Genomic DNA, 25,355 nt, shown 5'->3' with positions numbered 1-25,355 from the left:
AGATGTGTATGTAAAATGTAACAGTGAGAAATACAAACAGTAGCTACATGTATTGAATACATGTATCAGTACAATCCTTTCCTGTTTTGGCGCGCGGGTGGGGGGAGGTACATAAAGGTTTCAGTGTCTGCTTTGAAGTTAGGGATAAAAGTACTGTACTGTACTGTGTTCCGCTGCATATTTACCTGAAACTGATTGCCACTGAGTTCAAACGGATTTATTCCGTTGTAAACGACCATCGGGTTTCAGACTACCATTTCAGTATGAATTGCTTTTGAGATTCATGCATGCTGCATCTCTAACAGGGATGCCGACTTGAATAAAATATTGGGGAGGGGCCAGGGGGAGGCAAACCCTGCCCCACATAATCCATCACAAGATGTGCCGTACGCATACGGTATTTAAATAGCAACTTTTGGGGGTGCCCCCTAGGAGTTGGCTCCTATGATGTCTAATCACTATGCGTGACTTGGTGCAATGGTCTGATCCTGAGAGTCGGTGCCAAAGGAGGAGATTTAAAAGGCAATACATTTTAGGGGAGACCTATTTCTTTTGGTAAAACGAGCATACAAAGTTCCGAAACAGCAAAACTGAAATCGCGCTCTGAATCTGCTGCGGGTTGCCTTGGCAGCGGCAACTCACACAGAAAAGAAACCCGCGTGCGCAGCAGTTTATATGCGTCCAGGAACTAATGCGGAAAACTGCAAAGCCCAGAAAGCATGGCTGCTGGGCGGGGCTGGGAGCGCTAAGACGCCATAGAAGTGGGAAGAACAAGAGGCGCGACCCATCCCAATCTTTAAGGGCCTAAAAATAGAAAAGGTTTCCACTTCCAACGCAGAGTAAGGTGCTTTTATTAAAACAACAGCAGCCTGGCTATGGAACCAGTAAGCGCAACGGCATGATAGTCCTAGGAAACCTGTGGCGACTTTCCGCTTCCGTTAAGCTTTCAGCCTGTTCTATATTTTCCTATCTCTACATGACAAATCCTAGAGGGAAGATAGCGGCTCCCAGGAGGCATCGCGCTCTTTCACTTTCACGCTGCGCTTCCGGGTCGCCCAGGTGCAGCGTTTGCCGGGTGGAGAGAGGGGCACCATGGCGACCCTCAAGGAGGCTGAGAGTGAGGAGGGAGCCGCGGCGGGGCGGACTCCCAAAGCCAAGAAAGCGAGCAAAGGTGACGTCATATTTTCCCCCCCCTCCACGCGTAGGTGTTTCACGCGGGTTCCTCCCGCCACGTGCGGTGCTTTTTCGAGGTTTGGGTCGCTTCGTATTCTGTAGACCCCCGTGAAACTCGCCTTGGTCCTTGGCATGCCTTGGCTACTTTTTGTGTGTCTTGTTTCCTTTGGGGGAGAGGGAAGAAGGGTTAGGAAGGAGTATTTCAAAATTGGCCACTTCTTGCTTTTGTTTTTCAATAATAATAATAATAATAATAATAATTTGATTTATTTTTATACCCCGCCCATCTGTCTGGGCTGGTTTTCCAACAAAAGATTAAAAATACATTAAAACAGGCATCACCAGACTTGGCCCTCCAGATGTTTTGGGACTACAATTCCCATCATCCCTGACCACTGGTCCTGTTAGCTAGGTATGATGGGAGTTGTAGTCTCAAAACAGCTGGAGGGCCGAGTTGGGGGATGCCTGCATTAAAACAGTCATTAAAAACTTCCCTAAACAAGGCTGCCTTCAGATGTTTTCTAAACGTCAGATAGTTGTTTATTTCTTTGACATCTGATCTATGCTTCTTGGGAAACATAAAGAGATTGCACTATTTTCTGGTGGCGTGAGCTTTTCTGGCACGCAGAAAGGTGGTGCCCAGTCGGTGGAGGACTAAGTCAAGGCCGAGATGGGTGAACTAGCTTGTAATGGTAATGTTCCGCGTGGAAATGATTTCCCAGAAGCCAAGTTGTGTATGTTTCTTTAAGGTTGCAATTTGGAATATTGCAGGGCATTTTTGTAGCCTGGTTTATTTATTTTACAGCTGCTGTACTGCTTCCCGAAGGTTTGCGTGTTTTTCTCACTTCAGATTTCAAAAAAAACATCTGGAGTAGTAGTTGTGGCACCTTCCTTGGTCTCTCCTGCATTAGTCCCTCCCCACTTTTTCATTTAGGGAAAACGAATATGTTTCTTTATTGCTAGCAGTGGACGATTCTGAACTTCTCACTGTTCCTGATGGGTGGAAAGAGCCAGCATTTGCAAGGGAAGATAATCCTAGAGGTCTCCTGGAAGAAAGCAGCTTTGCCACTCTTTTCCCAAAATACAGAGAAGCTTATCTGAAAGAATGCTGGCCACTGGTGCAGAAAACTTTGACGGAACATGTAAGAATATTTTCTATACTTAAATGGAGCCTGTTAACTTTCCACTTAAGAGTCTAGATTGCTGATGGCCCAGGTTGTGTTCTTATCTCTGCTTCCATGAATGGAAACGGGCACAGGGGCTCCAGTTACTTAAAAGAATAAATGACTGTTTTCACAGCATTTTACATTACTCTGTGAGCATCTATCTACTGTTTAGAAGTGGGAGCAGCCTGCAAGATCCATTGGAAATAAATCACATGTTTCTCAGTAGCAGATGTTTGAAGTAACATGAGATCTATGTGATGTTAATGGATATTTTTGCAGTTAGCAGGAATAATTACCGGGAATCTTTAATGCTGATTCCACATTTTGTTTGGAGGGTCCTTTGGCCAATATGTTCTCAATGGGATTTTTTCTCCATGTGTCCACTTCCTCCTCATTGTTGCAAGTTCATTTGGCTGCCTCTCTGGGCCCATTCTGACCTCTTTTCAGAGGGAAAGAATAAGCCATGTGCAGATTACTGCTCTTCTTTGCTCCTCTCTTGGTTCACTCAGAGAGGGTAGGTACTGTAAATAAGCTGCAAAAGCAAGGAGGAACAGCAGTAACAAGACCAAGAATGATCTCCCTACTGGAGCATGATACCAGTCCTGAAAGTCCTGTTAATTTAAAAATGTTTCTTTACAATTCCTATGTCACACTCATGAAAATTATCAAAATAACTTCCTTTTTGTTTGTTTGGTATTCAATATATATTCTGATTGTAAAATTTGTTTTTCAATTTAAAACCCTGAGCCTGTTAAACAGTAAAGTTTCTATATAGCCTGTTACTTCCATCTTTGTCTTACAGCACATCAACGCAGCTTTAGACTTAATAGAGGGAAGCATGACTGTCAGCACAACAAAGAAGACCTTTGACCCATATATAATCATCAGAGCCAGAGACTTAATAAAGCTTTTAGCAAGAAGTGTTCCATTTGAGCAGGTTTGTTCAGTGATAAAATAATTGTGGTCTGCCATTGCTACATTTCTATTAAATTGTCAGTGAATTTTGTCAGGGGGGAAAACCCACAAATCTGTGAATTAATATCCTGGATTTATTAGAATAGTCATTCAGTGGAAGTGGCAGTCTAACTTGGATGTAGAATCATTTTGCAGAATAGTTTCTCAGAGTGAAGTAATATTAAATAAGTTTCTGCCCATATTTGTGTCTGTTTAACTGTCTCTGCTGTTCCATTTAGGCTGTACGTATCCTTGAAGATGACGTTGCATGTGACATTATTAAAATTGGGTCCTTGGTCAGAAACAGAGAAAGATTTATAAAAAGAAGACAAAGACTTATTGGTCCCAATGGATCTACTCTCAAGGTTGGTCTTACATACTTACAGATCAATCCTATGTATGTTTACTTAGAAATAAGTCACAGTCTGTGCAGTGTGGTTTACTTCCTGTGAGTGAATTTAAGACTGAAGCCTTAGTGTTTGTTAAGAAAGCTGCTTACATGATTTGAGTCCTGAAATATTTCCCATATTTTTTCCTGACATAGGCCCTGGAATTGCTAACAAACTGCTACATCATGGTTCAGGGGAATACCGTTTCAGCTCTTGGACCTTTTAATGGCTTAAAAGAGGTAAGATCTCTTTTCCACAGGAAATAATGTTCTAGAAATTCCATGCAGTTAATCCCCCCCCCCCAAAAAAAACCCTGGTAATTATACCTTACTAGTATCTTGAAGCCTGTTGAAATAACGGGTGCTAGAGCGCATGTCGCGGCAGCGGCAAGACCGGATCGCAACCCCGGCGCTCGGCTATATGAGAAGCCAGGGCCGCGGCGCCGCCTCCTCGGCCAGGCCTGGCCCGGCCTACAGGGAGTAGGCTCGCCGGCCCCGGGATCCACCCACCGTCGCCTCCTTTCCGCCCTTTGGTTGCCTGCCGCATGAGGGCGAGGCGCGCCCGTGAGGAGCCGCGAGGGGCGGCCGGAGCTGCCGGGAGGTGGGGGTCCCGCCATTGTCCCGGCCAGAGGTGTCGCGCTCCTGCTGCTGCTGGAGGAGAAGGAGGAAGGAGCCCGGAGCTCGAGGCGGCCGCTCCGGCTGTGAGGGGATTGAAGGGGAGCGGCCGGCCGGGGGGGGGGGACGGTCCTCTTGCCCACCTCGCCGCCTCAGCCTGGCTCGTCTCCCTGCCGGGCCGAGCGGGCACCAAGCTCCCCTCTCCGAAGTGCCTCTTCGTCCAATCCCTGTGTCCGTGGGGCACAGGGACACAGGGACTGGACGCAGGGACACTTGCATATTATTATATAGGATTTAAATGTTCAGTTTTTGTCCAAGGAATTCACTTTGTTATTACACTGTTAGTCGCTGGCATACGCTGGCATAGAACTTTTATCATGCAGCTAAGTTCTGTGGTCCTTTTGTATTAGACAAAAAGTGCTTTAAGCACCAAGTATTTGCATCTAGTAAATGCACTAGGACAAGTGGAAAACATGATGTCAAAGTTTTTGCTAGACACACACACAAATTTCCTTACATGGGTGCAGTATTGCTTCAGGGTACAAGTACCAAAAATGTTAACTATTGCCTAAACTGTCCATAGCATGCAAGCTTTTCTGGAAACTCTAGGATCAGTTTGTCGGTCTGCTTCTTCCAAAACTTAGTGAATGGTTCTGAAAAGATCAATTAAATATAAGATTTATTAAATAAACATTGCTTATTGAAATAGGCTTCTTAGTATTATCTTTTAAAATACAGTGGTTTATAAATTAAGCAGTTTAGCCATTAAAACTACTCCATTTGCATTCTTTTTTTTCAAAAAAAAATCTAGGTTAGGAAAGTTGTTCTTGATACAATGAAGAATATTCATCCCATATACAACATCAAGGTGAGTACAGTTTTCTTTATTGCATAAAATGTAAGTATCACTCTTTCCTTCTTAGTCTAACAATTTTCAGTTGAGGTGCTGGTTACCTTTTAAACATTCTCCTATAACAAAATTATTTTGTCATTGGTCACATTGAAAAACATGAAAAGAACATAGCATAATTAGGCTTGATTACTTAGTTTATAAATCTGATCATTCTTCCATTTGATACCTTACATTACAGTATCTGCTATAATTAAATTATGTTGTTATTTATCTACTATAACCTCGCTTTCTCTGTGTCTCTGTATTTTTAAAAATGGAGCAGAGCAAATATTATGTTCTAATTTGTTGTTTTAATGTAATTGAAGACTCTGATGATTAAAAGGGAATTGTCAAAAGACCCCGAATTAAGATTGCAGAACTGGGAACGTTTTTTGCCTAAATTCAAACACAAGAATTTAAACAAACGGAAAGAACCACAGAAGAAAAATGTCAAGAAGGAATATACTCCCTTCCCACCTCCACAACCAGAGAGTCAGGTCTGTTATATATATCTCTTGAATTTTACTGAAGAACATTGATGAGTTTGAATTAATTGATTGCATGTCAAGGTATCCAAATATACATTTAAAAGGGAATTTGCCTGCCTTTCTGTCTCAACAAAGGAAATCTCAAGGCAGTGGCAAATAAGAATAGTCAGAAGAGTAGAATCTACAATCTGTATAAAAGTGTTGCAGTACTAACACTTGACAGAGCTGTGCAGCCTTCACAGCATCCAGAGCTCTACTGCTTGTGCCAGCCTGGGGCTTGAAAAAGTCTACATGTTTACTGTGCCAGCTCTAGGTTGTCACAGCAAACCAGTTTAAATGAAGCCCCTTGCTATAGTTTGCTGGAAGCTGAAGCAGCTTAGGAACCAGGGCTGCCTCTTGCTGACACAGACAGACATAACTCCTCTGCTTTACTCAAACCACCTCTAGTTTGGCGGATCAGGGGTTTGGATTGCTCTGTAAAGCAGATGACAATTTCCTACCAGAACGATAGCAAATGTATGCTGGCCATTTTGAATTTAATTTGTTTCACTTAGGTGTGGATGAAAATTATGCTGGCCTTAAGGTGGGGAGTGGAGAAATGAAAACAGAGCTTCTGCATTATTAATAGTCATGTAAAGGGAAATTTCAGCAGGGGTTGCTTGCATGTTAACCCCCTGCTGAAATTTCCATGGTCACTCTTGATAGGTTTAGTGAGTTGTAGTGTTTAATAAATGTTTCCTCATATGTACAAATGACTCCGCAATTGCATATTTATTTGGTGTTGGTGACTAAATACTATTTTGTATTATTTATAGAGACATTTTAGTTTTTACTTAAACTGTTTATTTGCTACCAGTTTCAAAACTTAGAGCCATTCATATAAAATTATTTGCCATCCAAAAGAAATTTGCTGATTGCTTGACTCTGAATGCTTCACTCAGAAATAAGTCTCATTAAGTGGAGTTTATTCATAGTATATGGGTATCAGAACTGCAGGGTAAGTTATGGTAGTACTTAATCCATTTATGATCCTTTGTGTACTGCGTGCTCATACATAAAACCTTAGTTAAACACTGCCAGTTTTGTAGAATTTGCTGGAGCTTCATTTCAATACGTACTTTTGGGAGAAAGGAAAGAATACAGATTTAATGAATATTTTTTTAAAAAATGCCTTCTGATTATTTTATACTTTAAAAAAATTATTCAGTATGGAACATACTAATCATAATTTTTATTTTTACAGATTGATAAGGAATTGGCAAGTGGTGAATATTTCTTGAAAGAAAGTCAAAAGAAGCGTAAGAGGGTAGAGGAGATAAAGGTACAGCTACTCTGTCTTTTGAAGTTGTTTTAAAATATGCATGTTAACTGTATGTGCTCTGTCTGAAATGTATGACCTTTTCAAACTTAGGCAAAACAAGCAGAAGCAATCAGTCGGAGGCAAGAGGAGAGAAACAAAGCTTTTATTCCACCCAAGGAAAAACCAGTTGTAAAACCAAAGAAAGGTAAGATGGGTCCAAATTATTATTTGCTGTAAAAAAAAACCCAACACCTTTTATAATTGAGTTCTCTTTTCAGTACTGACATGATGAAAGGAAAATATTTTGGCCTTTCTGTGTACAGTAATGAATTAATGTTGGCCTCCAATGCTGACATGGTAACAAGTCTTCTGAGGAAGAGAAAAGTGAAGGAATTATGTTTCTGGTTAGTGATGTGTTAAACACACAAGCAGCCTGCTGGATCACACCAAAGGCTCATTTCATCTAGCATCCTGTTCTCACAAAGGCCAAACAGGCCTGCTGCAAGGCCATGAGCCCATCCTGAGTGATGCATCTCCCACCTGTGATTCCCAGCAGCTTGTGTTTGGAAGCATACAGTATTGCTACCACCAGGGGAGGGAGAACATAGCCACTATGTCTACTAGTCATTGATGGCTTGAACATTAATGAAGGATAACACCAAGTAACAAGTAGTGCCGTAGTTCTGGAGAGTTGCTTCAAACTGCTTGATCATTTTGGTTGCCTATTTTTGAACCTTTTCCAGTGCTGCAGTATAATTTTGAGGTGAGATGACTAGAACTGTTCACAATATTTCAGATGCAGTTGCACTATATATTTATTTAATGACATTGTATTGGCAGTTGTATTTTTTAATCCCTTTCTTAATGACTGCTAATGTAAATTGCTTTTCACAGCTGCAACACACAGAGTCAACATTGTAGTCAAGGTTAGCCCTGTGGTTAAGGAAGAGAGCCTTTAACCACCATCCCAGGTTCTGATGACACTAAACCCAAATCTTTGCTTAACTGCCATCCTGTGCTGCCGTAAAAGAGCCTGAGGAGTTGGTGCAAGCTCTTCTCTGGGAGGCAGTACATTCACGCGGTCATGGTAATTCACTCTAGCTAATAAATGACATGTGAATCAGGACAGGTTTTGCTAAGCACAACTTGATGTCATGTTACTTGGTTCAGTGGATGTTTGTAAAAGTTTTGACTATACATTGGGGGTCCAATTTGTTTTCCTAAAAATATATAACCCATATTTTATTTTTTTATGTAGCTTCGGCTGAAACAAAAATTGATATCCAAGCTATTAAAGAAAAGGTTAAAAAGGCAAAGAAGAAGAAGTTGGGAGCACTTCCAGAGGAAGAAGTAAAGTTAAAAATTGCAGCAGATGCAAAGAAAAAGAAATGATCTTTCCTTAAGGTTGTAGTGCTCCATTTTTTTCCAGGAGGAAGTTTTCATAAACTGCAAACTACTTGCAAATCTCACTTTCTCCATGGCCTGGAAACCCACCCCCAGTGATTTCAAGGTTTGCAGAAAGTAAAATTGGTAGCTTGTTCTTTGCATTGTAAGTTTTTTGTATGAAGGTTTTTAGCATACACAATATTACCAGAGATATTATTTTGTACAGTATATTGTGGGGTCATTTGCAATCACAAATCCTGTTTTATCCCTCTGTAACAGAGGAATTTGGGGTGGGGATGCAGTAGTTGCATAGCTGCCAAGTTTTCCCTTTTCTCGCGAGGAAGCCTATTCAGCATGAGGGGAAATCCCTGTAAAAAAGGGATAACTTGGCAGCTATGTAGTTGTGAGGATAGCAAAGCAAGACTTGTTTGCATGCCCAGCTGCCTGCACACCTGTACCTGGCATTTATTTGTGATATTGTGATGTGTGACTTAGGGAAAGAAGGCAGATTCTGAGAAAATGTTAAATTTTATTTTCCCCAAGTACTGTTTACATTTTAGACCCTACCAACAATTTACATAAACTATTTTTATGCCTCCTCCCTGATATGCTTTATTGATGTACATGAACACATAAATGCATTAAAATCAGGTAAGTAAAGAAATAAACCATCCCAGAAACAGACATAAACCACTTTTGAACCATGAACTAAAAGGGTTTCACTGCTGTCAATTTTTAAACATCTAAATAACTTCAAAACAAAACAGGCCAGGATAGCCAGTGTGCTGTCCTGCAGATGTCTGACTACAGTTCATGGGATTTGTTGACTAGCCTGCTCTAAAGCAGACTTCTGACTTGACATTTAATCGTTAATCCCATGTACCAGTTGACTTGCTTAATTCACCAGCTCTTTAATATTTTCCTCACACAGTTCAGAAATTTAGTTTTCCATTGCTAGTTTATTCATTAAAAAATATTGTGGGATAATGTCGCTTCACAAAGAAGACTGCTGCTAAAGTCCCTAAAGCAAAAGATGGTCTCAATATTAGAATGGTGATACAGTACTGGTCACAAGTTGACTCCTTCTGGACTTTAGTTTCAGTTGACTGATCCTGGACTTTACCTATAAATAAAAGTAAAAAGACATAGAGTAGCTGAAGTTTGAAACTTCCTAGATTATTAGGCTTGTAAATAATGCTCAAAATAAAAACTTATTGGGGTCTATGCAAAAAGCCAGAGTTCATGGTCTTCATTTTAGGACCATAGGCAGCCTGCTGTTTAAGAAATACAGTGGTGCCTTGCAAGACGAATTTGATTCGTTCCAGGACTCAATTCGTCTTGCGAGTCGCGGTTTCCCATAGGAATGCATTGAAACGTAATCAATGCGTTCCTATGGGCTCTGGGGGACTGGCAGCGGCGCTTGCTCTCTTGGCTCGGGGGAGGCAGGCAGGCAGTTCCTATCGGCTCTGGGGCTGTGGCCGCCTGCCTTCCCCGAGCCAAGAGAGCAAGCGCCGCTGCCAGTCTTCCGGAGCCCATAGGAACGCATTGATTAAGTTTCAATGCATTCCTATGGGAAACCGCGAGCCGATGTCGGCTGTGTGTGAGGCGGCGGGGGGGGGGGGAGAAGTGGAGAATAAGAATCCTTATTCTCCGCTTCTCCCCCCGCCACCGCACCGTGGACACCCGGGAGCATCAGATGGGGCTTCGGAGAAGCCCCGCGCCTTCTCCGAAGCCCCGTCTGATGTGTGCGAGGCGGCGGGGAAGCGGAGAATAAGGATCCTTATTCTCAGCTTCTCCCCACTGCGACACCCGGCTCCGGGTGCTGCTTGCCGGGGCTGCCACCACCTGGCTTCCCTGAGGGGAAGACAGGCCGTGGCAGCCCCTGCACTATGGTCTTGCAAAGCGCGGCCATAGAAAACCTTGTCTTGCGATTCCCTCGCGCAACTCGTTCATCTTGCAAGGTACCACTGTAAATCTGTGACCCCCCTCCCCTCTTCCATGCCTCTACAAAGTCAAAACTCCCTGGAGTGTGCTGAAAATATTAGATACATGCAGAAAACTAATTAGTTGACTAATTCTACAGCATGCATCAAATTTGCAAGGGAGTCAGCATTCACAGCTGTCTAGGTATCAGAAACAGAAATTAGGCTACACCAGATTAAATGTTATCAAGATCTTATGGATTGGGAGTTACAGATATGTTGTTCGTGAAAAACAAATCACGTTCTAGAAACAACACATTTCTCACTACAGGGTGCATTGAGGAATGTATCTGGCTGGATATTGGCTGCTGCTGGAAAACTAGCAAAGAGGTTCCAGATCTCACTATGTTTAACTCACCTAAAATAATGGGGAACTTTTTCCCCATGTGAACATTCTGCGTAGAGAAACTTCAGTATGAACAAAGCTGTACACTAACAACCCAGTTCCAACACTATTTTGCAAAGTTGCTACAATTACAGCAATTATTGGTGGCGGGCGGCAGGGAGACACACACAACCAACTACATAATTGCAATTAAAAACCATTGTACAGGCACAAAAATGGACATAAGAGCACTCCCTGGGATTATACTTCCTTCCAAGCAAATAGATACTTCACCAGAAATTTTCTTTGTGATCCATTGTGAAGGGGTGGAGTTCTACAACAGACGCACCACCGCTGAAAAAAAGCCTGAAAATGCGTCCCGATTGTCTGCTCCACACTTAACTTTTTATAAAGTATCACCTCCACATGATCCAATAGACAGTAATGAGTGCAAGTCATCTGTTCTCATATGAGCTTCTACATACATTACATTTCCAGCTTCAGGACCTTGAATATTTACAGCCATCTCTGGCTATTGGTATGACGTAGGATGTCCCTATTTTTCCAGGAGGAGATGGGACTTAACATTAGAACTAGGAGAAGAATCTACCATGGCAAGTTCTAAATACAATACGGTAAAGGTAAAGGGACCCCTGACCATTAGGTCCCCCAACTCTGGGGTTGCGGCGCTCATCTCACATTATTGGCCGAGGGAGCCGGCGTACAGCTGCCAGGTCATGTGGCCAGCATGACTAAGGCGCTTCTGGCGAACCAGAGCAGCACACAGAAACTGTTTACCTTCCCGCTGTAGCGGTACCTATTTATCAACTTGCACTTTTATGTGCTTTTGAACTGCTAGGTTGGCAGGAGCTGGGACCAAGCAACGGGAGCTCACCCCGTCGCAGGGATTCAAACCGCCGACCTTCTTTCACCATGCAAGTCCAATTCATTTTCACTTACCACATAGTTTGTCTACACATGGTTCTTCGTCACACTCGCTGCAGGGTGTTCCTGTTTTGTATGGCCATGTTGGAAAATTGCCACTGTAAAAGAACAGCTTTGTCAGATCACTTAGTGGAAAGGGTGGGGGGTACAGAATGTGAATTAAAGATTCTTATTCCAGTTACATTCAAACTGCTTGCTGTCTGTATAAATTCTTAATAAGTAGAAATAATGAGTAGGAATAATTAGTTTCTCAGCCAGACATAAGAAGGGACATTTTAGGGTATTAAATTGGTGATGCAGCCACCTTTTCGAAATCAAGACTGAACCTACTGCATTCATCAAGTATTATTTCCCAACTATGTGCCTGAGTTTAATGATGGGTTAAACCGCAGTTTGGATTATTGCTGTTTTCTATTGGACAACTGCAGAAAGTGGCAAATGAGATTCCAACTACTCCCCAAGGCACTGATGTATCATGATCCCTTTCTTCTACACATCTAACTGATACAATTTTGAAAATTAATATAAACTGAGAGGTGATACATTTGCCATGCAATAGTTGAAAGGAATTGTTTTATATTGATAGTGCTGATACTGGTCTAGCCATTCCAATGATTAACTGGGAATTTAAACCCCCTCCTCCAATGTAAGATGGGAACCATATATTTGGAGATTTGAGACCAGGTAGGGGCATCACTGTACGATGCTAAGGAAACAAAAGGAGAAACTTTAACATTTAATGATTTTCTGTTGAGTTATATTTTCCCCTTTTGTTTATGTATTTGCATTTGCCGAAACTTGGAGACTGGGAATTGGCAAGCTAAATAAATATTAATGTTCTTAATGTACAATGGAATACATTTGTTTCCATGTCAACTTGTTTTAATAAAGATGTTTTGGGGAAATATTTGTCTATAATGAACTCTCAAACCAAAGCACATGTTATCAGAATCTTACCTACATTGCCTGAACGTAATGTTCATAGGCATCTAAACAATACGAGTTGTTTTTATACCAATACACTAGAATGTGTTTACTGCAAACCTCCCATGTTTAATGAATGCATACCTTTTCTTATTGTTTAAGGTAGGAATGGGGAAGCTGTGGCCCTCCAGGTGTTATTTCTGCTCCCGACAGCCCCAGCCAGTATAGCCACTGTTGGAAGTTGTAGTCCAACAACATCAGGAAGAGCATGGGTTTCCCCCATTACTGGTTTAAGGAATGCCAGAGAGTGATGATGGTAATAATAATAATAATAATAATAATAATAATAATAATAATAATAATAATTATTATTATTATTATTATTTATACCCCGCCCATCTGGCTGAGTCTCCCTAGCCACTCTGGGCGGCTCCCAATCAAATATTAAAACAATACAGCATTACATATTCAAAGCTTCCCTAAACAGGGCAATATTACACAAAAGCTCTGGTATTTATAACATACTGAACCAGGCCACTGCTTACAATGGTAAATAGTTTGTGAGAGTCTTGAACCCCAGTCTTCAGGGGTTCCCTGCCTCCCTTCCTCACCCTATTCCTACCGGTAAGTATGATAGAGACACAAGGCACAAGTAGAAGGGGACAACAGAGGACAAGATGGTTGGGCAGTGTTCTCGAAGCTAAATCATGAGTCTGACCAAACTGCGGGAGGCAGTGGAAGACAGGAGTGCCTGGCGTGCTCTGGTCCATGGGGTCACGAAGAGTCAGACACAGCTATATGACTAAACAACCAAAGGTAGAGACAGTGAGGCCTCCATCATCCTGCCTAGGACCAACTTCCATGGACCCTTCCTCTCCTAGAACTTTCTGTCCCCAGCTATTCCGCCAACCTGCATTAGCATTGAAAACTATATTCCCCACCCAGGGTTCAGTAACTATTTTATGATGGACCAGAGAGCAGGCTTAGAATGGTTCATATGTGCAGCATCGGTTCTTAAGATAACCTGATCTTGGACAATTCAGAGCTCTATGCAGATGACACAACCTTGATGGCAGAAAGTGAGGAGGAATTAAAGAACCTTTTAATGAGGGTGAAAGAGGAGAGCGCAAAATATGGTCTGAAGCTCAACATCAAAAAAACCAAGATCATGGCCACTGGTCCCATCACCTCCTGGCAAATAGAAGGGGAAGAAATGGAGGCAGTGAGAGATTTTACTTTCTTGGGCTCCTTGATCACTGCAGATGGTGACAGTAGTCACGAAATTAAAAGACGCCTGCTTCTTGGGAGAAAAGCAATGACAAACCTAGATAGCATCTTAAAAAGCAGAGACATCACCTTGCCGACAAAGATCCGTATAGTTAAAGCTATGGTTTTCCCAGTAGTGATGTATGGAAGTGAGAGCTGGACCATAAAGAAGGCTGATCGCCAAAGAATTGATGCTTTTGAATTATGGTGCTGGAGGAGACTCTTGAGAGTCCCATGGACTGCAAGAAGATCAAACCTATCCATTCTTAAGGAAATCAGCCCTGAGTGCTCATTGGAAGGACAGATCGTGAAGCTGAGGCTCCAATACTTTGGCCACCTCATGAGAAGAGAAGAATCCTTGGATAAGACCCTGATGTTGGGAAAGATTGAGGGCACTAGGAGAAGGGGACGTCAGAGGACAAGATGGTTGGACAGTGTTCTTGAAGCTACGAACATGAGTTTGACCAAACTGCAGGAGGCAGTGCAAGACAGGAGTGCCTGGCGTGCTATGGTCCATGGGGTCACGAAGAGTCGGACACGACTAAACGACTAAACAACAACAACATGGGGGGTTAACATATTCACTTTACATTCAGCCTGGATAGAAACTGGTAATGCAAGTGATTTTTGTGTTAAATGCGGCTTTGCTCCTCCAACACCCTGGTAATGGTCTCTTCAATTAACATAGTATTTAAAAGTAGCCCTGTGTAGAGAGCTTTACAGTAGCCTACTCTTCTCGGCAGTAGCACCTTCCCTGTGGGACACCCTCCCAACTTTTAGAAGACATCTGAAGGCAGCCCTGTATCAGGAATTTTTTTAAATGTTTGACCTTTTATTACGCTTTTATATATGCTGGAAGCCACCCAGAGTGACTGAGGAAACCCATCCAGATGGGCTGGGTATAAATAATAAATTATTAAATTATTATGGATGAAATCAGTGTATATGTGTAATGAAGACTATGTCTACATTCACCAGACAAAGTCTATTGCTTGGAAACCAAGTGGTTAAGGTATAAAGACATATTGGTGGATGAAGGAGATCATTTCAAGTTAAAAACATATGAACAGTTGAAGAATTGTATAAGTGATTGGTTACAATATCATCAAATAAATGAAATGTTTAAAATGGATAAAAATAGGTTTTCAAGCAAAAATGTCTAAATTGAAGATGGAATTGTTAGAGTCTAAAACAAAGAATCTTTCAAAGATGTATAATTTACTGCTGGAATGGCATACTAAAGATGAACAAGTGAAATCTGTAATGATTGATTGGGCAAAAGACGTGGGTCATAACATTATGATGGAGGATTGGGAAAGGTTGTGGAAGAAGAATATAAAGTTGACCACGTGTAATGCTTTAAGAGAAAATATGATGAAAATGATGTATAGATGGTATCTCACACCGGTAAAACTAGCCAAGATTTATCATAAACATGATAACAAATGTTAGAAATGCAAGAAAGCAGAAGGAACCTTTTACCATATGTGGTGGATTTGCCCCCAAGTAAAGAACTTCTGGGAAAAGATTTATAATGAAATGAAAAAAGTGTTGAAAAACACCTTTGTTAAGAAACCAGAAGGTTTTTTACTTGGGATAGTTAGAGAGGAAATACCTTAAAAAGATACTATGATTTTTCTGTATGCCACAACAGCAGTGAGAATTTTATTGGCTAAGAATTGGAAGAGTGAAGATCTACCTACAGTGGATGAATGGCAGATGAAGATGATTGAATTTATGGAACTGGCTGAACTGACCGGGAGACTTCGTGACCAGAGGGAAGAGTCGGTGGAAGAAGATTGGAATAAATTCAAAATAAATTTAAGAAATAATAGCAATATTGGAAATGTTTAATATAAGATTTGGAAGTACATGGAGGTTGTAGAGGAGGATTTGTAGAGGTATTATAAGTGTTAAATAAGAATTGAAATGTTTGTTAAGGAAGTAAGATGAGTATGATATAGAAATTACTAAAGATGATATACATTGAAACACAGTTAGGAGGGACATGAGGAAGTCAACAATGTCAGAACATATGAATGATAAATATGGTTTGTTTTTTCTTTCTGTATTTTTGTGTTTTATGTGATTCTTTGTATTTTTGTATTTCTGTGTTTTATATGTTTTTTCAGTTTTATAAAATCAATAAATATATTTTTAAAAAGACAAGGTCTATTGCTGGATATGCTGTTGATCCTGAAGCTGAACTTTAATTCTTACCATGATCAGAAAGGACTTACTAGCCTTAACCCAAACATAGTTGCCAGCGTCTTGATTCTAGAAGATGCAAGAGTATTTCCTACACAAGAAAACTTCTTGCATGAATAAATCAAAAAGCTCCCTGTAATGCTGCAGCAGTTGCCTACCATGCCCTGAGCGCTCAAGATCACTGGGTCCAGACTCCCTGCAGCCTTAACCAAAATAAACAGCTGCCACCACATTATTCTCCCGCTGTTTGCTAAACTCTGCATATCAAAGCTAACACATGGGATTAGATATATTTTTCTTAAAATTCTTCAGCAGGACAAATCATGATTTTAAATAAGAAAGCAAGAGAAGCACAATCTGAATTTAATAATAATAATAATAATAATAATAATAATAATAAACAATTCTGTCAACTATCCTACCATACTTGATTTTCCTTTTTCCTATCCGGACCATTAGCCTTTAATGAACAGAACAACCAACCGCCTCTCCTCTGCCTAATCCCATTAAGCTTCTCTAACGTCCAACTGTGCTTCTCAACCGACGCGCTAATCATTCTTTGACACTTACCTAGGCCCATAGTTACAAATGAAATGTGCAGCATTCGATATAGTAAAGCCTGTTATCTGACGACAGTAGAGAACGGCACAACCAACTTTGTAGGTTGCGGCCCAAACCACCTGAAATTAAATGGGTAGATTGTGATGATTATTTAGTATTAATTAAGATTTACAGTAGCTAAAACTAAATCTCTGCTACATTTACATCTACTATATGGACTGTTGGAGTTGCCTCTGTGGCACAGTGGTTACATTCAGGTTGGGAGCTTGGAGACCAGAGTTCAAATTCCAACTCAGCCATAAACTTCCTAGGTGACCTTGGGCCAGGCATCATCTCTCTGCCTAACCTTCCTCGTAGGGTTGTTGTGAGGGTAAAATGGAGAGTATGTCCCCTTGAACTCCTATAGGTAGGGTAGAAATGCATACACACACACACACACACACACACAGAGAGAGAGAGAGAGAGAGAGAGAGAGAGAGAGAGAGAGAGAGAGAGAGAGAGAGAGATGGATGTGGGTGCGTAGAACCAATAGAAAACCTGTGGTTTGAAGTTTTAATGGTAGTGAAAAGGGATTAAGAGATAAAGAGTTTCCTTTACAAGCAGGATGACTTAACCAGTGACAGTAAGAACTATCCATGTAACATCAGCATACTCCTTAATATAAGTGCATGTGCCATTCTACCAGAGCTCAAAAATGCTCGGTGTTTCTTCAGACAGGCTGTGCTTCTACTACCGTAATACCGGTAATAAATGACCTCTGCTCTTGAGAGAAACATGACCTTTCTCCCATCCGAATACACGTGAATATATTGTCTCAATTAATAACATGTACACCTTAGGTATCAGATGGGAGGGAAGTGGGTAACTGGCTTGTTATCCTAGCAGCTTATGCTATTGCTATTCTAGAATAATATAGGTGTTTATGGGCTCTGGTCAGTTTGAAGCTAAAGGAATCAGGAGGAGGTTCATTAGGACCACAGGCAAATCAATCTAACTAATCACTGCTCCAGGTAATTTAAGCTATAAAGGGGACAGAACCCATAAGATCTTTAAAGTATTCTGGAAGGAGAAGTAAAGACAAGATCTGGGGATGTGATAACCTGCATTACCCCAACCATCCTTCCAGAGGGAGAAATATACTCCAAGTTGTAGTGGTCAGGTTTAGGGCTAGATGAGCAACTTTTAGCTAAAGATAAATTGCACCACAGTGCTAGACTACTAAATTCAGGCCCAAGAAGCTACTTAGGTTAACCCATAATTTAGCAGACTGCCACTGTTGCACAATGGGGAAGGGATGATTTATTCCTGCAATTCCTTACATTCTTGGTGAGAGCCATATTAATTACCAAGATTAATTCAGGATTGATCAATATATATTTCACTTATCGCCAAATCTACCAGATCCATTTGTCTGATTAGAAATTTTGGATATATAGAGATTAGTTACCTAATACAATGAAAGCTTGCCATCTTCCCTGTATAGAGAAAAAATAAAGTCAGATCTTGAGATTTATCTAGAGCAGTGTGCCATGGAACCCTGGGGTGCCTTGACTGCTGGTCAGTGGTGCCGCAGGCAACACTAGCCTTTGTCCTTCCCTCCCCTCTCTGATACTTCTTGACTCTGCCTCCCAAAGGCTTGCACAGCTGTTTGTTGCAGCAGCCCTGGCCATAAGCTCCCCAGGCGAATGGTATCTCGAATGCTGGTTGCCAGGAGCTGAGGCGGCCTTGGAGTAAGTAAGAAAGCAAGCGGGCAAGGGAGCCAAGCCAACCAGTCCGCCAACTCGGGGGGCAGTCCTCCGTGAGTGACGCCCGGGGGTGTGGGGGTGACAGACACTCAGCCTTCCTGGCCCGCCCCTTGCCTCCGCCCGCAAATGCACAGTCTGGGGTGCCGCTGGCGTGTGGCGGCTCCCTCCAGTGTTCCGCACACACTTGGCGGCCCTTACGGGGTGCCGCTCTCTCGCGGCACCCCTTAACGGGCCGCCGTGCGTGAGTGGTGCTCTGTGGAGCCGCTGCAGGCCAGCGACACCCCGATCGTACTGCGCAAGCGCCAGATCTAGCGCATGTGCAGTCAGCACGGAGTCAGTGACGTCACGGTGCCCCCATGCTGACTGTGCACGCGCTGGATCCGGTGCTATGTAATACGCATGCGTCGTTACGTAGTGACGCCACGCCCCTGGGTGCATGGCAATTTGCTACGCCCCTGCCGCCAGCTCTTCCTGTTGGGAATGGACATGAAGTCCCAATCTGTGGGCAGTGGGAGGAGGCATCTCTCTCTTTGAGGGAGGGGGAGGGCAGTTCAGAGACCAGGGGCAGCAGCTGCAGCTGCCCGTAGGACTGTGAAGGAGAGGAGAGGAGGCTGTTCAAAAGGGAGCATGTCCCCCCCCCAAAAGGGTGAGAGGCTGCCAGCTCTGCAGGTAAGGGGTGACATAACTGGGTTCCTGAGCCCCACAGGGGTGCCACAGAAAGAATGTAGGTGGTCAAGGGAGCCATGGACTCAGAAAGGTTGAAAACATCTGATCTAGAGTAACAGCTAACTTACCCAGCTGCTTTGTTTTTCAAAGCAAAGCAGATTAAGGGATATTGAGGGCTCCCTCCCCCTTTCAGAGTCGGAACTGTAAACTAGACTGCTACTTCGTTCTCTGCCATTAAGTGTGTACAACTAAGATTTCAATGCTGCTTTCCCTCTGTCCAGAAAATACAGTGGTACCTCTACTTACGAATAACTCTACTTACGAATGTTTCTACTTACGAACGGAGCTCCATCCGCCATCTTCGATGCGGTTCACATAGGATTTTTTCTACTTACGAATTTTTAGATAGGGTTGCTTCTACTTACGAATTTTTTCTCCCAATGCATTCCTATTGGATTCGACTTACAATTTTTTTCGACTTACGAATGTGCGTTCGGAACGCATTAAATTCGTAAGTAGAGGTACCACATCATAACACTATTGGTATTTCAGTGGAAAAACCTTGAGATTTAGATGGAAAAATATAACACATGGAGCACTTATACTGAGCTTCAGAATGTTCAATGCTTCACATATATGATGTGAGTTATCTTTCGAATTACCCTGTTATCATCATCATCAATTCAGTTTCTTACTTACCCTTCACAAGGTTCCAGGACAAATTACAGCTATTTAAAAATACATTAACAATTTAAAACATCTGTTAGTAGGTTTCTACTCGTATCTGCATCTGTGGGATACTGTTATGCTTACTGATTAGGGTAAAATCTGAAGCAGAGATTTTCTGACTCACAGCACATGTTAGAAAGCATACTACATCAGCTGTCAAGATGTAAACCAGGCATCCCCAAACTGCGGCCCTCCAGATGTTTTGGCCTACAACTCCCATGATCCTTAGCTAACAGGACCAGTGGTCGGGGAAGATGGGAACTGTAGTCCAAAACATCTGGAGGGCCGAAGTTTGGGGATGCCTGATGTAAGCATTGGCTTACCTGAGTGTAATGTCCACATACATCACTGCAGTATGTGGTATCATAGTTGTAATGCCTGACTTCATTGTACCAATCAGTGAGGGCTGAAGTCACATTAAAAATATGAAGGGAGCCAGTCCAAATATTTTCTCCAGCTGTTGTGAAGTTGGGGTGTACCTTCCCTGGTACTTTGATGTCAGGATTATGTTGAAATCGGCACTTCTTTGCCCAGCCTTTGGCAATCTCTGCTAGTTTGTGGTCCCAGCTCTACAGAAAAGACAGATTATTTCGTTTACAATATAATTTTTAAAAGTTTAGAAGAATTAGGGCTCTTACAAATTTAGCCCCCCCTCCCCCCAAGCATAGCAATAACTGTCAAATTAAGTCTTTTGTCAAATTAAGTCTTCTGTGTTAACTTGAATGTATCGGTGGAGTTCGCAAACTCCTCCACTACTTGTTATGTAAAGGTACCTTGCACCTTTAGATTTTATTTTCTTAAACTATAATTTTTTACTTATTTTTCTAACCCTTTTACTGTTGCCACCATATATCCATGTACCAATTTACCGTATGCCCTAAGTTTACCTACCAGCAGCTATAAGTGTAGGACAGAATAGCACAGTATCAACTTAAAATATAATTTACTTCATTTTCACTTTAATCTTAAATAATTGCTGTTATAAACAGATGATATTAACTTGTATGGTTACTATATGTTGAAGTTCACTTTGCTACTTTTTTTTTTTAGTTAGAATTGTTACACTATAAGGCTATTGTTGTGTTTCAAAAGGAAGATGGGAGATTCAGTTCCATCCCTCTTCAGCTCTATAGCCAATTCCCCTAAACCAGACATCCCCAAACTTCGGCCCTCCAGATGTTTTGGACTACAATTCCCATCATCCCTGACCACTGGTCCTCTTAGCTAGGGATCATGGGAGTTGTAGGCCAAAACATCTGGAGGGTCGCAGTTTGAGGATGCCTGCCCTAAACCATGCTTACCCAGGTAACACTCCAGCTAGGCACTGAGGACTTGCACTCTTCACTCAGGTCCACCACCTCTTCCCTATAGAGCAGGATGGTCCACATTTTCATACCAAGTGGGCCACAATAGTACTTCAACACGGAACCTGTGGGCCACACACTACATTGTTGCAGTGACACCTATCAGCCCCTGCACTGCCTTCTCAAAGTCGGCAAAGTGGGGCGCCAGGCTTTGGGAAAGGAAGTACAAGTCTCTGGCAGGGTCCTACCACCTCCTTCCCAAAGCTGGGAAAGCGCTAACTAGGCTTTGGGAAGGAGGTGGGAGGACTCTAGGACTCAGAGCCCTCATATTTCCTTCCCAAAGCCCAGCACCTCCTTACTTGCAGCCCTCCAGCCAGGGGCGTACCCAGGATCAAAATTAGGGGGGGGCAAGGGGCGGGGGCAAGGGGCGGGAGGGGAGGGGCCACAGTGGGAATGTGGGCGGGGCTACGTGGCCTGCGTCCTCCCAGCTCTTCTGAGGAGGCAGCCCCAGGCTCTTGTTCCCGGCGTGAAGCTCCAGAGGCGCGCAGGGAACGCAAGCCTGGGGCTGCCTCCTCCGCGCCTCCCAGGTCTTCCGAGGAGGCGGCCCCAAGCTCCCTCGCGAAGCTCCAGAGGTGCGCGGGGAACGCGAGCCTGTGGCTGTCTCCTCCACTTACACTCCCCGCTCCCGCTTAGCGCTCCTCCACTTATGCTCCCCTCGCGCCTCTGGAGCTTTGCGCTGGGAGCCGGAGCCTGGGGCTGCCATGCTGCGCCCCTTAGCCTTTTGCTTCTAGGGGGGGCAATTGTCCCCTCCTGCCCACGGCACTGGTCGCCCCTCTGGGCAGCTCGCCCCATCCCCCGGGTGCGCTGTTTCTGCCCCGAGCGCAGATGGCTCAGCCTCCTCCTCCTCTGCTTCCCACCCGGCTCCCCACTGTGACTCCTGGGCTGGCTCCGCAGCCACTGTCCCTGGCTGAGCTGCCCCTGCAGCTGCTCTGCATAGACATCAAGGCACCCAGCCAGAAAAGTGAGTGTGAGTGCCTCGATCCGGGGAGAAAGTGGGGGGAGGGAGGATCTTGGAAGGGTTGAAGGAGCCTGCAGTGTGTGTGTGTGTGCGCGCGCGCGCACGTGTGTGTGTGTGTGCGTTTGCTGCTGCTGACTGGCTGTATTTTGAATTGGGGGAGTGTCTGTTTCTCCTGCTGCAGGGGAGAAAACTACAAAGAAGTGACTTCTTGGTGGAGGTGGTCGGGGTGGGGTGGGGAGAACAAGCGAGGATCCCTCCGTCTCTTACATTTACACCCCACCGCTTTTGCAGCTCGATAGTGGGAGGGGGAGAGGAGAAAGTGCGATGGGTTATGGAAAGGGGGGAGGGCTGGTCTGTTTCTTTCTGGCTGGGGCCGCGCCCCCTGCTTTTTGCATTGAGATTTCTTCTTTCTTTTTAGCTTGGGGGGGGCAGCTGGCTTCTAGAGTAGGGCAGCTGCCCTAACTTGCCCCATGGTGGGTACGCCCTTGCCTCCAGCTCTAGAGTCCTCTAGGTTTTTCTTAGGACTTCTGATGCAGTCTTCATCCTGGTCCAGCACTCTCTGCTTCCTCAGACATTCAGCATCTGACTGACTCGTCTATAGAACTCTCTTGAAGGCTGCCTCTTGGGACGTATGCTCTTAAATGGTTGGATCTGAGGAAGTCTGCAGGGATTTCTTCTATTGGATTTTCTTTAGACTTCCCAAACCTCTAAGCACCAGTGCCCTCTGCCTGCCTCCAGCTTCTAGTTATTCCTGCAACTGATATTCTGTCTTCTTCTTCATGTTTCCTCTGACTAAGCATGACTGAAGTCTAAACAACCCTTTCTTTTTCCAGCCAATCATTTCAAATTTCAGCACATCCCCGCAAATCAGGTTGTAACTATGGTCAAATGCAGGCATGTCCAACAGGTAGATCATGATCTACCGGTAGATCACTGGACATCTGTGGTAGATCACCGGTAGATCAGTGGCTCCCCCCCAAAGAAGCTAAAAAACTTTGGCTCCCCTAAAAAAACCCTCAACACCTTTGCCCTGCACCCCTAAAATGACCTGAACCACCAAAAACAGGGCTTTCCTTCCTTTAAAAAAGTTCAATGTCACTTTCCTCCTTCCTAAAGCACAACAACTTCTACGTGAACCCAAAAAAACAGGGCTCTCCTTCGTAAGAAAAAGCTCAACAACTTTGACCTGAACCCTCCAAAAGGGGGTTGATCACTGTCAGTTTTTAACTCTGTGAGTAGATCTCAGTCTCTTGGAAGTTGGCCACCCCTGGAATGGGTTGAGGAAGAATATACACTGAATGACCAATTAGAACCCACCAGTTTTGAATCTACTGTGCCTGTATATTAAGACAGAAACTTTTCTCCCAAACCTATCCTTGTTTTGAAAGAATTTAACTGGCAGTTAAACAGCCAGTCAAACTATCTGCAGTCCTCCTGCCTTATTACTGTATCTCCACAACTCTCAGCAGAAAGTCAAAATAGTTTACCTACAGTTAGCCATTTTCATTCAACAGTGTGAACTAACACCAACACAAACTTTCTTGTACCCCACCCATCTAACTGGGTTTCCCCAGCCACTCTGGGCAGCTTCAACAAAATATAATAGAACACAATGAAACATCAAACATTAAAAGCTTCCTGAAACAGGAACTATATATTCATTTAAAACAAATTCTTTACCTTAGAAATAAAAATGATAAAGAGTGCTACATGCTGTTCTAATTTAGTTTAGGCTTTATGCATCCATACTTCAGCCCACACTCTCTTCTGCAAGCTAGGGAGTAGCAACACTGAAATTAAGGCCAATCTAGGAAGCAGTGAGCACCTGCTAGCTGCTTAATGATTACTTGCTCTCATCAGGTGCTAACTGAGTGAGATATTGGAGAGTTGATTATGTGGGGCAGGCAGGAGTGGGGGAGTTGTGTTGGCAATGGACATGGAAGCTGGAAGTCATCCAATATCTTATGGGGAAGGGTGGGTAAGATATCAGACAAATGAACAAATTCTCTCCCATAGCTTACAGCTGCTGGGGGATTTTTAAAATATTTTTTTTGGAAGGAAAGGGTTAGCCACCCTACACTGCCCTGATATTAAAGAGCAATCCAAATAATTGCATGTTTTATAATTTTCAACAGTTATCTCAATATGCCTTAGAGCCATCTGCAGTTGCATCTAAGGGGCACATTGCAAAGTTTTGAATCACTATCTTAAAACTGTAAGCATGAAGACAAGCCTCTCTCCATTATCGACAACATACAGTATCATCCCCTCATAATCCTTTCTCTAAAGAATTTATTTTTGTACATTGCTTTGGGTTGCATTGGCAACAAAAGGCAAACAATAAGCTTTAATAATAATAATAATAATAATAATAATAATAATAATAATAATAATGGTGGTGGAAGAGTTCTTTAAAACTCAAAAGCAATGACTTTTTGTTCTGATGCATAGCTGTTCCTCATAAAGGTATTGAATTCTTATCCTGGCTGGATTTACCCATAGTTAGTGGTGCTGTGTGCTTTCCAAGCTCCCAAATCAATCCAAACATTATCATGAAAAAGGCACCAGTTTTGCAAGGCACCAGTGTATTCATTTGGACTTTGCTACCTAGGTTGAGCCCCTTAATTCCGATAGTTTGCATCAGATAATGCTATGAAAGCAGCATTGGTGCTATTTGGCTTATAGGAATCAAGTAAAGGAAATATGGTAAGTGCATCAGAAACCCCTTTCAGTTAAAAACAAAAAACATGCCGAAATGCATTTGAAAGAACTTTAGAGGCCATGGCTAGTAAAATACAACTTACATTTCATTAGGAAATGTGATAACACAGGGCTATGCACACACCTGTAGCATCCAATACCTTAATTAAAAACACCTGCCAGTAAGTAATTTTAAATCTTCAAGACACATAAAGCAATGTTTACATTTTCCATAGCTAGAGTGAAAATTCCCTTACCATCCGTTTCATGTTGGTAGCTGGTGGATTCACGCTGGATCGGAATTTGTTATGCCCTCTGACACATTCCTCAATAAAGTGTGGATTTCCAATGTCTGGCAAAGTATTTGACTCATAAAAGTAGCAGGAAACAGAGAGATTCAGGAAAAGCAAAACACCAAAGAAAAAATGGATTTCTGGCATTCTCCAGCCACTGTGTTGATTTCTTAGAGTGCCAAAATGTATTAGCTTTTTAAAAATTCTCTTTGTTGTGCATTTTATATTTAGCTTGAAAACATCAAGCTGCCTTTTATCTCACTTGTTCTGCTTTATAAGAATAAAGACTACAGGAAATGAATCATCGGAAGGAGCTTCAGTAGAAGG

The 25,355-nt window shown here is 42.8% G+C and overlaps 2 protein-coding genes across 2 annotated transcripts; one reads left to right on the top strand and one right to left on the bottom strand.

The window, feature by feature from the left end:
* The first annotated feature begins 1,044 nt into the window (after positions 1-1,044).
* KRR1 (KRR1 small subunit processome component homolog) lies at positions 1,045-8,960 on the top strand. The gene is made up of 10 exons (XM_035128217.2): positions 1,045-1,171; positions 2,137-2,315; positions 3,142-3,276; positions 3,533-3,658; positions 3,838-3,921; positions 5,108-5,164; positions 5,515-5,685; positions 6,920-6,997; positions 7,088-7,181; positions 8,235-8,960. Exons 1-10 carry the CDS (start codon positions 1,093-1,095, stop codon positions 8,366-8,368), a joined length of 1,137 nt encoding a protein of 378 aa, XP_034984108.2. The 5' UTR covers positions 1,045-1,092; the 3' UTR covers positions 8,369-8,960.
* LOC118091338 (glioma pathogenesis-related protein 1-like) lies at positions 8,412-25,355 on the bottom strand. The gene is made up of 5 exons (XM_035128218.2): positions 24,993-25,355; positions 20,037-20,282; positions 16,583-16,692; positions 11,630-11,712; positions 8,412-9,485 (listed from the first exon to the last, which is right to left on the bottom strand). The coding sequence occupies exons 1-5, from the start codon at positions 25,173-25,175 to the stop codon at positions 9,322-9,324; spliced, it is 786 nt and encodes a 261-aa protein (XP_034984109.2). The 5' UTR covers positions 25,176-25,355; the 3' UTR covers positions 8,412-9,321.

The sequence above is a fragment of the Zootoca vivipara genome, chromosome 10 (genome assembly GCF_963506605.1).
Source record: "Zootoca vivipara chromosome 10, rZooViv1.1, whole genome shotgun sequence".
Lineage (NCBI taxonomy): Eukaryota > Metazoa > Chordata > Lepidosauria > Squamata > Lacertidae > Zootoca > Zootoca vivipara.
This window is presented reverse-complemented; position numbering and strand designations above follow the sequence as displayed.

Coding starts and splice junctions, on each gene's coding strand:
- KRR1 (XM_035128217.2), top strand. CDS start 1,093: ATGGCGACCCTCAAGGAGGCTGAGAGTGAGGAGGGAGCCGCGGCGGGG. Junction 2,316..3,141: donor AGAAAACTTTGACGGAACAT/GTAAGAATATTT, acceptor TTTGTCTTACAG/CACATCAACGCAGCTTTAGA. Junction 3,659..3,837: donor CCAATGGATCTACTCTCAAG/GTTGGTCTTACA, acceptor TTCCTGACATAG/GCCCTGGAATTGCTAACAAA.
- LOC118091338 (XM_035128218.2), bottom strand. CDS start 25,175: ATGCCAGAAATCCATTTTTTCTTTGGTGTTTTGCTTTTCCTGAATCTC. Junction 11,713..16,582: donor ATTTGTAACTATGGGCCTAG/GTAAGTGTCAAA, acceptor GTTCTTTTACAG/TGGCAATTTTCCAACATGGC. Junction 9,486..11,629: donor ATGTGTAGACAAACTATGTG/GTAAGTGAAAAT, acceptor TTTTATTTATAG/GTAAAGTCCAGGATCAGTCA.